At 42.2% G+C, this 13,239-nt stretch overlaps 1 protein-coding gene and 4 non-coding genes across 6 annotated transcripts; 2 read left to right on the top strand and 3 right to left on the bottom strand.

Annotated features, from left to right (window-relative positions):
• The first annotated feature begins 1,160 nt into the window (after positions 1–1,160).
• Positions 1,161–1,232, top strand: TRNAE-UUC (transfer RNA glutamic acid (anticodon UUC)). The gene has a single exon. It is a non-coding gene; the product is annotated as a tRNA-Glu (tRNA).
• A 205-nt stretch (positions 1,233–1,437) lies between these two features.
• TRNAE-UUC (transfer RNA glutamic acid (anticodon UUC)) lies at positions 1,438–1,509 on the top strand. Its single transcript has one exon. It is a non-coding gene; the product is annotated as a tRNA-Glu (tRNA).
• A 421-nt stretch (positions 1,510–1,930) lies between these two features.
• TRNAE-UUC (transfer RNA glutamic acid (anticodon UUC)) lies at positions 1,931–2,002 on the bottom strand. Its single transcript has one exon. It is a non-coding gene; the product is annotated as a tRNA-Glu (tRNA).
• Positions 2,003–3,192: 1,190 nt separating this feature from the next.
• Positions 3,193–3,264, bottom strand: TRNAE-UUC (transfer RNA glutamic acid (anticodon UUC)). Its single transcript has one exon. It is a non-coding gene; the product is annotated as a tRNA-Glu (tRNA).
• A 1,677-nt stretch (positions 3,265–4,941) lies between these two features.
• On the bottom strand, positions 4,942–12,043 carry VMA22 (vacuolar ATPase assembly factor VMA22). Of its 2 annotated transcripts, none has more exons than XM_014053040.2 (6): positions 11,893–12,043; positions 9,591–9,784; positions 9,205–9,308; positions 7,462–7,568; positions 6,222–6,383; positions 4,942–5,300 (listed from the first exon to the last, which is right to left on the bottom strand). In XM_014053040.2, the coding sequence occupies exons 2-6, from the start codon at positions 9,717–9,719 to the stop codon at positions 5,176–5,178; spliced, it is 627 nt and encodes a 208-aa protein (XP_013908515.2). In that variant the 5' UTR covers positions 9,720–9,784; positions 11,893–12,043; the 3' UTR covers positions 4,942–5,175. The 2 variants fall into 2 exon arrangements, with proteins under 2 accessions (XP_013908515.2, XP_087566845.1); XM_087710719.1 differs by having other exon boundaries at positions 9,591–9,719; positions 11,893–12,033.
• Between the last annotated feature and the right edge of the window lie 1,196 nt (positions 12,044–13,239).

The following is a 13,239-nucleotide window of genomic DNA, read 5'->3' as shown; positions in this document are numbered from 1 at the left end:
TTAATCTCGGGCACGGGTTTGGGGGTCTGCCCGCAGAAATCGCGTGGAAGATTTCTGTGCGTGGATAACCCCGTTTTTTTACGAGGAAAGCGATGCGTGTCGATATCGCCGTGTGCTTACGCGTATATCTCGATGCAGGTGCACAATTGAATTGAGGCAGGTTGAAATGCACCTGCGCAGGTTGCTTATGCTTGTATCTGGGAAAGTTAGACACAATTCCCAAGTCTTCTTTAGGAATCTCCTTTAATCTCGTTGGAAGGCATCTGTACGAATCAACCGAAGCCCTTGTTCTCCACTGATCACACTCCAGGACTGGCAATGAAGGCAGCCCGATGGGATCCTTTGGAACAGGGGTCTCCAACCTTGGCAACTTTATGGCGGACTTCAACTCTCAGCAAAGCTGGCTGGGGAATTCTGAGAGTTGACGTCCGTCAGACTTAAAGTTGCCAAGGTTGGAGCCCATTGCTTTGTAAGACCCATTCAATTTCCGCTAGAGTTGTAATTCTTCTCAAGCCCTAGAAACTTTTAAGATGCGTGGACATCAACTTCCAGAAATCCCCAGCCAGCACGTTGGCTGTGCAAAGCCGGGAGTTGAAATCCGCTCATTGTAAAGCTGCTGAGAAAGTTGTTGAGAAACGCTGCATAACAATGAAACTAATAGTGATTATTAGTTATTATTATGATGTGATTAATCTTTGGTGAGATTCACAGCCTTGGGGCTGGTTGGTAGCTCAACAACTGGAGTCCTAACCAAGGACCTAGGAGTTGTTGTTGTTGATGTTGTTGTTGTTGTTGCTGCTGCTGCTGCTGTTGCTGTTATTATTATTAATTCAAAAAGAATTGCTGAAGCCAGAGTGAAACCGACAAGGAAAAGACATGTGACACAGGTTCTCCGTTTAATTTCTTTTTAATCCCTATTTTATTTTGTACATTTTAGTTGGGCTTGGAGTTTCAGTTTTCAAACATGTGCATATTAGGGTTTAAAATGTCAATCTCCCACTTTTCTACTGAAAGCCATCAGGATTTACAAAAAGTTTTATGTGAAGGCGGTTGAATTTTGAAGGACGACTGCTGCAATTCCTAAACATACCTGTAGGGGCAGAGACGATTGTTATGGCTTAGATTGGACCACCATTTCCTGGAACCATTTTGCAAGTCCTTCCCATATGGTCTAGCGGTTAGGATTCCTGGTTTTCACCCAGGCGGCCCGGGTTCGACTCCCGGTATGGGAAGAAGGATTTCTTTTGCGTGTGTTTTTTTGATTTTTTAAGAATTATCTTGCATTTTTTTCTTCCTAATTTCAAAATAGCGTAGGGTACTGTATACTTTTCTCTGTCTTTCTCTGTCGTTTAAAAACCGAAAGTAAAACATGATTGAAAATGAGAACGTACTAAACGCTATATCAACTTAGATCACAAGAAACGAAATTACGTCTTCTCCCATATGGTCTAGCGGTTAGGATTCCTGGTTTTCACCCAGGCGGCCCGGGTTCGACTCCCGGTATGGGAAAAGCATTTCTTTTTAATTTAAAAATGGGTTTCTTCCTTTACAAATACTTTTCCTAATTAAAATCATTAAAGCCCGCTGAAATTTCATACTTACTTGTTTGCAAAGAGCAGTATTATCAGGTTCTAAAGTGTTACCTTTCAATATAAGCAAGATTCTTAAAAGAGGACAAACAGAATTGATGCATCTACTGGACAAAAGGAATATGGAGGTGATTTGTATCAGTTTCCCAGAAATATCCAGATTGTTGATTTCTTACAGGCTGCTGCAACGTATTAAGATATAAAAGGGGAAGCTCCCTTTTAAAAACAACAATTGCATGAAAGTTGGTATTAGTATTTTTTGGGCAAAGGCAAAAAACCCCAAGAATCGGATTTCCACGAATTAACATTCAGCAAGAGGGTTTCACTATAAAATTCCAACTTTCCCATACCGGGAGTCGAACCCGGGCCGCCTGGGTGAAAACCAGGAATCCTAACCGCTAGACCATATGGGAGAGCACTTAAAAACTCATTCAGCCACCAGAAATTCAATCTGATGTTCAGGGTTAAAGACTGCCAACTGTGAGATTCGCAAGAATTAATTAATGTAACATGATATATCCAGCGATAAAGACTCTAAGCGACTTCTCTGTCCAGGAAAGTAGACAGACTCCAATTCATTTCGGGGCAGGTCAAATCCACGGATCGGCCCTCAAATTTGACGAAATTCGCCCACTTTGGACGACCCTGCGTGTAAACTGCGCTCTCGATCGCTTTCTCTAGCCAAGGGAGTTTCGGACTTGTAGGAAGGGCGGCAGACTGATCTTCTCTTGAGCCGGCGCTCACCGGACAGAGGAAGCCCTCCCCTCTTTGCTGAAAGCCATGGGAGAGGGGGGAGTGACTCATGAGGTCGGAGAAGAGATACCCGTCCCAACTCAGCCGGTGCAAATCCAGATGTGGATCCAAATGCCATTTCCCTCCACCGTTGCCTCTTCTCGAGTCTCCGAAAACTATGGGCTCCTCGTCACCCACCCGTTTGCATTCATTTGCATTACTGCATTAATTAATATGATCAATTTATTTGCAAGATAGCGCACCAGCGTGCCTACCGTCCCTGTCTTACTGCCCCCATTTATCTGTATTTACTTGCTTTGTTCATGTTTATGTTACTTGTACTGGTTACCTTGTAAATGTGAGACAAACAAACAAACAAATAAATAAGACAGATTTGAACTCCCATTGCAACTTTAGAGGCAACTTTACATAAGAACAGCCACTGCGATCTTCTTCTGCCAGCCCAGGCGAGGTTGCTTTTATTAAAGGCTCGCAACCTCACCGAGATCAACTGCAGCAGGCACCACTTCTCAGTTCTTGTCAGCCCCCATCCCACCCCACCTCCCGCATCCGCATCGTGGTACTTTTTGAAAGCAGTTCTAAAGGCGTAGCGGCCCCTACTGACAGGCCAAGGAAATGCACCTTTAAAGGTCTCAGCAAGTGCAAGTCTGGTCCCAGAGTGGCGGCCTCTTTTTAAAGTGTTAGCAACAAGCTTTTTCTAAGGTTCATTTCTTTTAGAGCCCCGAGGGACGAAACTGTTTTCCCGTTAGTTCTCGATCCGATAACAAAAAACAGAGGGGTTGCTTTCGTTGTTTTACTAATGCTGGTGTCTCCACAGTGAATAATTTAGATTTTTTTTAAAAAGTTATTCTTCCCATACCGGGAGTCGAACCCGGGCCGCCTGGGTGAAAACCAGGAATCCTAACCGCTAGACCATATGGGAGGAAACTGTCCGGTTGCTAGCAGAAATGACTGATAGAGGTAATGGTTCAATAAAAGCAATTAACGTTTCTCAAAGGTTTTTTGAATTTCTTATTATTCAGTCTTTTACAAAATATTGGTAGCTTTGATTAACATCTTTAATGCACTAGGCTATCTTTTATCTTCTCACCCATTCCTCAGGAATAAAATCTCTAAGCTTGAAAACCTCATTAAGCATTTTCTTGTCTTGCTTCTTTCTTGTGCTTGGACAGTGGGTTTAATGGTGGTAGACTTTTTGTTTTGTATTTTTATTTTACTTTTTGTACTCTCAAATTTATTTATTTATTTATTTATTTGACTTATATACCGCTTCATAGGGCTTTCAGCCCTCTCTAAGCGGTTTACAGATTTTTAGCAAATTGAGTCAGCAAATTGCCCCCACAGTCTGGGTCCTCATTTCACCCACCTTGGAAGGATGGAAGGCTGAGTCAACCTTGAGCCGATGAGATTTGAACCGCTAAACTGCAGGTAACAGTCAGCTGAAGTGCCCTGCAGTACTGCACCCTAACCACTGCGCCACCTGTACCAAAGCTTTGTGCTCTATGAAGGATGGGCATGAATCCGTCAGCTCAGCTCAGCATACTTCTTCAGCATTTGCGCTTACCTTTCTGGAAAAGCTTTTGCTCCAATTTTCTGGAGCAATTCCAGCAGATATAAGAAGGAAGATCTCCACCTGAAACCCTCAAATCCAATTGCCTACTAAAATAGAATAGGCAACCAGTTGACTCTTGAATAAGCTATGATAACTACCCAAAAGCACACTGATTTAGTGTGCTGTGAACTCAATCGTAGCTTTATTTAGAAAATTTATATTGTCGTCTACTCGCACATGGTGACTCAAGGAGGGTTACAAGGATATAAAAACAGCATATAAAAGAAATAAAAAGAATAAAAATAAAAATAATCCCCCACCAGGGTGACAACACACTAGGGTGTCATTTGATTTAAGGCAATTTCTAATATTCCTCTAGTGCCTTGCCTCTCAATACTTTTAAAAGAGTGATTTAGGGGCTCCTTTTCAAAATCACCACAACTTTGTCATTAGAAGAAATTAAAAGATCAATTAAAACAGTGGGTCTCAACCTTCCTAATGCCGCGACCCTTTAATACAGTTCCTCACGTCATGGTGACCCCCAATCATAAAATTATTTTATGTTTTCCATATTTTTTCAAAAATAGGTGTTTTCCAATGGTCTTAGGCGACCCCTGTGAAAGGGTCGTTTGACCCTCAAAGTGGTCCCGACCCACAGGTTGAGAACCACTGAATTAAAATAACTACAATAGGCAGAGGAGAAATTTTTATTAAAATGAAAACCATAGTTTCACTATTGCACTTTTTCTTAAAGAGATACATGTCCAAGTAAGACAATATAGGGGCCTATTTCTTTGGGGTTTCCCCTTTTTTCCTTCAAGATATCAAATTTTTAAAAGCCCCCACAGATTAATCATAATCAAAACTTGTGCCTCATGTAAATCTGTTTTTGGTTTGATAGATAGAAAAGTTTTGCTTACAATGAAAGCATATAAGACATATGAAAATTAAATTACAAATCAAAGACATTTGTTTCAATACTTTAAGAGACATATTGCCTCAGACATATAAGAAGAAAAGGCAAAATGAAGAATATACACACTAAGCTACATTTTACAGCTATGCTTTATTTTAAAATACATCCATCCATTTTTAGCTTTGTGCAAACAAATCTTTCTAAAGTGCACTTGTAACTTACAAAGCCATTAATAATTATAATTATATTTTACAGAGAGATTTAAAAACGGTTCAGGACACACATAGATCTTTTCAAAATGGCTCCAGTAAATATAAGCTACATTTTATAGCTTATATTGTACCATCAGAGATGATCATTATTGATTAAGGAGAGTACTGCTTCTTTCCGGCTACCAATTTTTGTTTTTTCCCCAACAGTGACTTGTAATAACGCTGAGTGGTTTCAATTTCACTTTGTATTGAGGCAATTTCTGCAGCCAGGCTGATCCCTGAAACAGGACAAGATGAAAAAGGGGTTATCAATAGGCAAAAATCTAAATAGTATTTTGAAAGAGAGAAATTCCATTCTACTCTGTCTCCTAAATTGGATTGTTTCCAGATATGATAGAACACCCAACTTCTATGTTGTCAAGCTCTGACTGGGAATTCCAGTAGATGGAATCTTCATTTATCTGTGTGGCATTTTGGTTGGAAAAACTCTTTTATGAATGGTAAAGATCTCTAAAAAGCTCATCTGACTTTGGGCCAGTCACTTTCTCTCGGCCCAAGCCATCTCACAGGTTTGCTGTTGTTGGGAAAACCAGAAGGAGGAGGATCATTAGTTATCATTATCTTGAGTTGTTTATAAAAATAATAGATGGGATATAATTTAAATAAATACTTAAATTACAGATCTGGAGCAATGCCCTTATTCCGTGTAGGAAGTGTCACAATATAGTGGGTTTGAGTTGAATACCAGAAATTTAGTCTGATTCCTCAGAGGGTGACTACCATAATATGAACAGAACTTGGCCACAGAGCAACAGAGGTGGCATTCAGCAGTTTCTGACCAGTTCTGGAGAACCGGTAGTGGAAATTTTGAGTAGTTCGGAAAACTGGTAAATACCACCTCTGGCTGGCCCCGCCCTCCCATCTATTCTCTGCCTCCCGAGTCCCAGCTGATTAGGAGGAAATGGGGATTTTGCAGTAACCTTGCCCTGGAGTGGGGAGGGAATGGAGATTTTACAGTATCCTTCCCCTGCAGAGCAACTCCCAAAATTGATGTTCTGCTTCCCAATGGCAGCTTTCACATAAGAAAGAAACAGCTACAGGATATATTTTTTTTCCTTAGACCTTTAAACAAGGAATCAGAAGGGGACACACGTGCAGTTGGCATTCATTGTGATTATCCCAGCTGACTTTTTCCTCACCTTCTCGGAAAGTCTTTTGGGCTTGTCGGAGGCTTTGAGGCACAAGGATACCAAACCAGTTCAGGGGGTCATGGTGGCCTAAGGCCTCTGCAGGCTGGGATGCTGTATTCAGGGGTTGGGCCACATCCTCGGCTCTTCCTGGACCTTTTCGTCGTCGTATAACTAGAAGCAATCAAATGAAGTACCTTCAATCAAAGGAGAGTGTAAGCAGGGAAATGGATGTTGTTGAACTACAATTCTCAGGATGTCTATTGTAGGTTCTTTTAGAAAGCACAGTTGGACAGTTATCATTCCTATCTCTGAAGAGTAATTCAGTGGCGGGTTTCAATTTTTTTTAGAACCTCTTCTGTAGGTGTGGCCTGCTTTGTGGGAATGGCTTGCCAGCCATGTGACCGAGTGGGAGCGGCTTGGCAGTCATGTGACTGGATGGGCATGGCCCAACTTGTAAAATGTGGTGAAACTCACTTAACAACGCTCTTGCTTAGCAACCAAAATGTTGGCTCAGGAACTCTGGCATTTGAAGTACGCAAGTCTTAAAGCTGTCAAGTTACAAGACCCTTCCACCGCCAACCCTTTAGAAAAACAAAACCAGGGTGTTCAAACTTGACAGCTTTAAGATTTGTAGACTTCAACTCCCAGAATTCCTCCTCCAGTCATGTTGGCTCAGGAACTCTGGCATTGAAGTGTGCAAGTCTTACAGCTGTCAAGTTACAAGATCCTTGCACCCCTAACCCTTTAGAAAAAAAAATCCAGGAGTGTTCACACTTGACAGCTTTAAGACTTGTGGACTTCAACTCCCAGAATTCCTCCTCTCACTCTTCATCTTGATGATGTGCAGATGGGTGGGGGGGAGGGAGCTGGAACCGGTTCTAAACGACACGGTAGTTTTGTGGAACCTCTTCTATAGAAGATGTTAGAACTGGCAGGAACCCACCCCTGGAGTAATTGAGGCTGATTTCTGGTGTTTTCAGTAGCCTCCTTGAATTCTTCCTTTGAATTGTTGCATTGTAAGTTTTCATATTATTGGGGACAAAGAATTTCTGATCTGTGTTCCTACTGTACAGTGTTTATTTCACCAAATTGTTACATCTTTGGTTTTTATTATTCATATACTAACCAAAAATCATTTTAAGAGCCATCTGACAGAGAAAGATTCAGACAGACCTTGGCAAGATCATTGCAGTTTTTTGTGAATTATGATCAAGTTGGTTCAAAAACCTTGTGAGTTTTGTTCCTTTACCTTGTTCACTGGGGCCAATTTCTTCCACAATAGTTGGGCTTTCATCCTTGCCTTTGAAAACATCTTCTGCGATCACCTGAAACTGAGTGTGCCCATCTTCTGCCTTGCTAGATGGAAGAAATAGAGAGACATATGCAAGACTAAGTATTTAGCAATAGAGATAATTATTATTTGGGGCTCTCTGAGATAGAGATCATTTCAGTTTTAGTTCTCTTTCTTCATTGGTGTACATTATAATTTCCCCTATTAATGTTCCAGGACAACACTGTGACATTATGAGGGAAATATTGGGTCAAGAGTTTCCAAAGCGTTTTCCACATGGAATGGGGATTTGAATCTATGTTTTTCCAGTCCTCATCCCAAAATCAAAGAAATAAAACAATCCTCCAGTACTGATTTTATCAACAAAACAATCCAAAATATCCATAACAAAACTTGTCTCGCATGTCTAAAACCTTAGAGAACACAATACTCTCATAATTAAAGTTTGATTGAATACAGCCAAGTGAAACAGTCCCTTCTTACAAAGGGAGTTGGATTAATAATTCCTGGAATTATTAGGATGACCTGATGCTTTGGATAAGCTATTATGGAATGGAGCAATCTTCTCCAAACTAATACATCTAGCTATTTAATTCCTACTCTTCTCCTGCTGAATGGCAATGGAAATAATAGCACTAAATAATAGTTTAAATATTTGCAAGGAGGTTCCAATAAAAAGAACACAAAATAGATCCCATCTGGTTTTAGAAAAATTCAAAAGGCAAGAACAAAAGCACCTAGTTACTCTTTTTCCCTTTCATTGAAGGTCATTATACTAGCTAGCTACTTACTATTAGCCCCTGGATTAAAAACATTTGATTTATACATACCTTATACTTGTGAATGGACTATTATTAAAAATGATGGATGGCATTCTCCTTCCTTGAGATGCTAAACCACCGAAGCCATACAATGTTTTCATGAACTGTTGAAGTCGTGTGCATTTTTAAATTGGATAATGAGATGGCCAGCAAAACATTGTGCGGTTCATAGGCTTGAGGAAGGAAAGTTATGTCCGCCATTTGTATTAATAGGCAGTCTGTTCTTCAGTCTAAGTTCTGACTTAGATAGAAGTTTGAGATAAAGACAGACAGAGGATTGGAACTCATTCTTAACTGGACTGAGTTTATACAACACATTAAGCCATAAATCATAATTCATTAAGCACAATGATTGTGTCTGTGCAACTAAACCAAAAAGGAAGGCAACCATATTTTGGTTTAGCGCAATGTATGATTGCAGCTACTGCCTTTATTCCCCACCATAAAATTTCCTTCCTTGTCAACATCCAACAATTTCCCCGTGGCACGACAAAACCGCGCTTGACTAAAGCGCGCCCGATTAAACCGCGTCGCTGACGTCATCAACAGGGCGACAACAGCGAGCGCGGAGAAAGAAGGGCGCTTTAAATAGCCGATTCAAGTTAAGGTAAGGGTTAGGTTTAGGGTTAGGTTAAGGGTTAGGATTAGGTTTAGGGTTAGGTTAAGGGTTAGGATTAGGTTTAGGGTTAGGTTAAGGGTTAGGTTTAGGGTTAGGTTTAGGATTAGGTTTAGGGGGGTTAGGTTTAGGTGTTAATTTTAGGTTTAGCGTTTACAGCATGCTTCTGTCTCCACGCTGTTGTCGCCCTGTGATGACGTCAGCTACGTCGAGCGCCCTTTAGTCGAACATGGTTTTGTGGTGGAACCCAATTTCCCCACTCACCTAGTTTCTATCTGAACAAGTGGTGTCATCTGGTGTCCATATTGCAGGGTAGATACAGATTTGTTACCCATGGCATAGCGAGATTTGGAAAGTGAGAACCAACCCTGCCGAGACAAAATCAAAAACACACCTTACTGCAATCTTTCTGACCCAATAATTTCAATAGGAAGAGTTACAATTGCCAGAATTCTTAGTCATCTTGAAAAGAAAATGAACTGATTCTGGATATTATGATATTGGGAAGACAAAAGCAATCTCTATGGCACATGTCCCAAAAAGGAATCAACAGCTCTGTCCAACTGCAGCAACAGGGAAAGGGAAAATGACCCCATCATTTGGCAGCATGCCCTTGGCCTTTACCCAGGTCTTATGTTCCATGTTCTCACCTGCTCCACCATGCTATTGAAAGCTTCTCTCTTGGTCTGGAGCATTTCAAGAGCATCAAAAAGGTGAAGGATAACACGATCTAATTCCTCGCATATTTCAGTTTGTCCAAAGTCCTCTGCGGGAGCCATCTGAATGGAAAATTGGACAATTGATCCTATTCAACCTTGTGTCACACAGGTTTCAAGAGTTTCTGCTATAATAGAAAAACATCCATGTTGATATAAATTATTACCTTATATATTTAATTTGCACACAGTCTTTCCATCAAATAGTGTTCAAAACCACTTAACAGCAAAAAAAGCAACAAATAAGTTTACAGGTTGAGCAGTTAAAGCCATTTGCAACCTATTTAACCATCAGTTAGAGCCAGATTTAGATGCATACAACTGGTAGAAGCAGATTCCCTGCCTTTTGTCCCAACAGCACTATTTTTTTCAAAATATTGTAAAGAAGTTGGGCAAACCCACTGAATGGGATACGCTCCAGTGGAGAAGAAAGGATCTCTGAAAACAAGGCAAAGTGAAGAATGCTGACAGAATGATAGTGGTCCTCAGGCTCTCTACCACATTTAGCAGGACCTTACAACTGTGTGTGATATTTAGAAAGCATTTAGGACTGTAAGAGAAAGGAAACGTAAGAAAAGCTTGTTTCTTTCCATCCAAATATACAATCTTTGTATCGGTGTCCATATTTGCAAATCACTCTGGCAGCTAAAAACTTGTCTGAATCAACACAACCTCTGCTGTTGGAAAGGCATAAAAGAAGACTTGAAGTAAGCTTCCTTTGGCAAAATATATTAGGAGCTATCGCAGTCAGGTATTGTGGTGAAAATATTAGCCACAAACTGACTGGAGTCAGGAAGGCTTACTTCTGAGCAGACATATCCAGAATTGCTCCGCTTCATCAGGCATGATACCACCACCCTCACCTTTCTCTTCCCTTTTAAAATATGTAAACTGCATGTTTGATGCTTTATTTTCCCAACCTTCTTCCAGAGTTCAAAGTGATTAGAGCAGTGATCCCCAACCCCCGGTCCGCGGACCGGTGCCGGGCCGCGGAGTACCTGGCACCGGGCCGCGCAGCGGCCGGGGGCCATGATCGCTGCAGCGGCCGGGGGCCATGATCGCTGCAGCGGCCGGGGGCCATGATCGCTGCAGCGGCCGGGGGCCATGATCGCTGCAGCGGCCGGGGGCCATGATCGCTGCAGCGGCCGGGCACCATAGTTTCTTTCTGTATGCAAATTAGGGCTAACTGGCACAAGGGGTGTTACTGGACCGCTGGTGGCACTCTGACGTCACCAGCGGCCCACCGCCCCCCTGTGTCCAGCGCCGCCCTTCTCATTCCTTTTCAGCGCTTCAGCGCTGGCCGATTCCTGAAAAAAACCTAAGAGCGCCTGCGCAGCTACGTAGGGCTAGCGTAGACAGCGCTAGTAGCGTAGCTTTGCGTAGGCGCAGTTTGTGCTACGCTATCTACACTAGCCATACTGAACTGCGCCTGCACAAGGCTACGCTACTAGTGCTGGTCATCGACGCGCTCAGCGGGCCACGGTAAAATTATCAAAGGCTGACTGGTCCGCGGCGATAAAAAGGTTGGGGACCACTGGATTAGAGTATTTGAGGACTTTTAAAGATTTCTGGCTGATCTATGAGTTTATTCTGCTTCGCTACACCCATCATTTCAAGGGCCATATATTACACGAGCGGGTTGCATTACTGTAAAGCTAATGATGAATCTGTGTTGATATTAGGGAATCACATCACTCGATAGCAGTATTTGAGGGGATATGCCACAAAGAAGGAGTCAACTTATTCTCCAAAGCACCCGGAGGGCAGGACAAGAAACAATGGTTGGAAACGAATCAAAGAGAAAAGCAACCTGGAATTAACAGTGAGGACAATCAACCAGTGGAACAGCTTGCCTCCAAAAATCATGGGCGCTCCATTACTGGATATTTGTAAGAAGAGTCTAGACCAGTGTTTCTCAACCTTGGCGACTTTAAGTCCTGTGGACTTCAACTCCCAGAATCCCCCAGCCAGCAATGCTGGCTGGGGGATTCTGGGAGTTGAAGTCCACAGGACTTAAAGTCGCCAAGGTTGAGAAACACTGGTCTAGACAGTCATTTATCTCCTGCTTGAACAGGGGGCTGAATTAGAAGATCTCCAAGGTCCCTTCCACCTCATTCTATTCTCATTCTAATTTATGACGCCACAATAAAAGAATCCTGAGATGCCACAAGCCTCTCATTCTTTCTACCTGCAACTGTGATCGGCTAATCTAAAGAAAGGAAGAAAAACAAGATACCTTCGCAAACAAATATATCAGGGTAACTTCACAGGTCTTCCTCTAACGAAGACAGCTGGTCGCTCAACCTCCCCCAAGTTCTCTCACTGCATCCGATCGGCTTTTCACAATTGACTTCCCATGCTACTGCTTTTAAGACATGACTCCACCTTCTTTTCTTCCGCGGCCAATAAGATTAGAAATGTTCCTCTTTGGCCAATGGGCTGCAAACCGAGGTAGAGAAGCGACCATACAGCTTCGGATAATAAGCATAGCCGCTTCCGGTTGTGAAGTTTCCTCCCTTTATCTCTAGACTGGCATTTCTCAATCTCAGGAATTATGTTGGGGCTTCAACTCCCAGAGTTCTTCAACCAGCTCGCTCAAGTCCACATCAGTTGAAGTTGCTGGGTGGATAAACATTTGTTCTAGAGCAGAGGTCCCCAAACTTGGCCCCAAGCTATCCCTCCCAGCTATGCTGGCTGGAGAATTCTGGGAGTTGAAGTCCACAAGTCTTAAAGTTGGCAAATTTGGGGACTTCTGTTCTAGAAGCTTAAACAAGGACCATGTTTATTAAGGGAGGGAGGGAAGGGGTGTGTGTGTGTGTGTGTGTGTGTGTGTGTGTGTGTGAGAGAGAGAGAGAGAGAGAGAGATCTATCTATCTATCTATCTATCTATCTATCTATCTATATATATATCTATCTATATATATATACACGCGGGTTTGTATGTATGCTGCGCCTTCTGATATTTCGGGCAAGGCATATATATGACATATATATTTTGAATCGATAAAGCTGACCAAACAGATTCACCACCACCACTACCACTACCACCACCACCAAAAGCTGGGAAATGTATGGGTATCAGATCAGGGATGAAAAAATCCGGTGGATCTAAATATTTTGTGTGCCGTCTCGCCGTGGTAAGAATGCTGGCAACTCAGTTCCGGTTTCTCTCCTAGAAGCCCCAAGAGCATTTTCATTTCTCCTTCAGATTGGAGTCTATGGGGTGTGGAAGTGTGGAAAAATATACGAACTATGAAACAGGATCCACTAGATCTTTGTTCCGTATTTATGCTCCCCACCCCCTTACCGATGGAAGGGAATCAATTTGGAGAGGCACAGAAAGAGGGAAGGCAGAGAGTGTGGGGAAAAACCTAGATCCCAATATTTCAATATTCCATTAGAAAAAGAAAATCTCGACAATGTTACTCAACAGCCCATAAAGCTATAAAGGCACTACGAAGCGGTATATAAATCTAAATGTCATTGCTATTGCTATGCGGAAACATCATCTGCACGCGCATTTTACTGACGTCGCCGTGAAGGCTTCGGGCACGCGTTCTCATTACGTCACCTCCCCTTTTTT

This window comes from Thamnophis sirtalis, unplaced genomic scaffold (genome assembly GCF_051295495.1).
Source record: "Thamnophis sirtalis isolate CommonGarterSnake01/CBP01778 unplaced genomic scaffold, rThaSir2_p1.2 scaffold_3, whole genome shotgun sequence".
NCBI lineage: Eukaryota > Metazoa > Chordata > Lepidosauria > Squamata > Natricidae > Thamnophis > Thamnophis sirtalis.
Note: the sequence above shows the minus strand (reverse complement) of the source record. Positions and strands in the feature narration are given on the sequence as shown.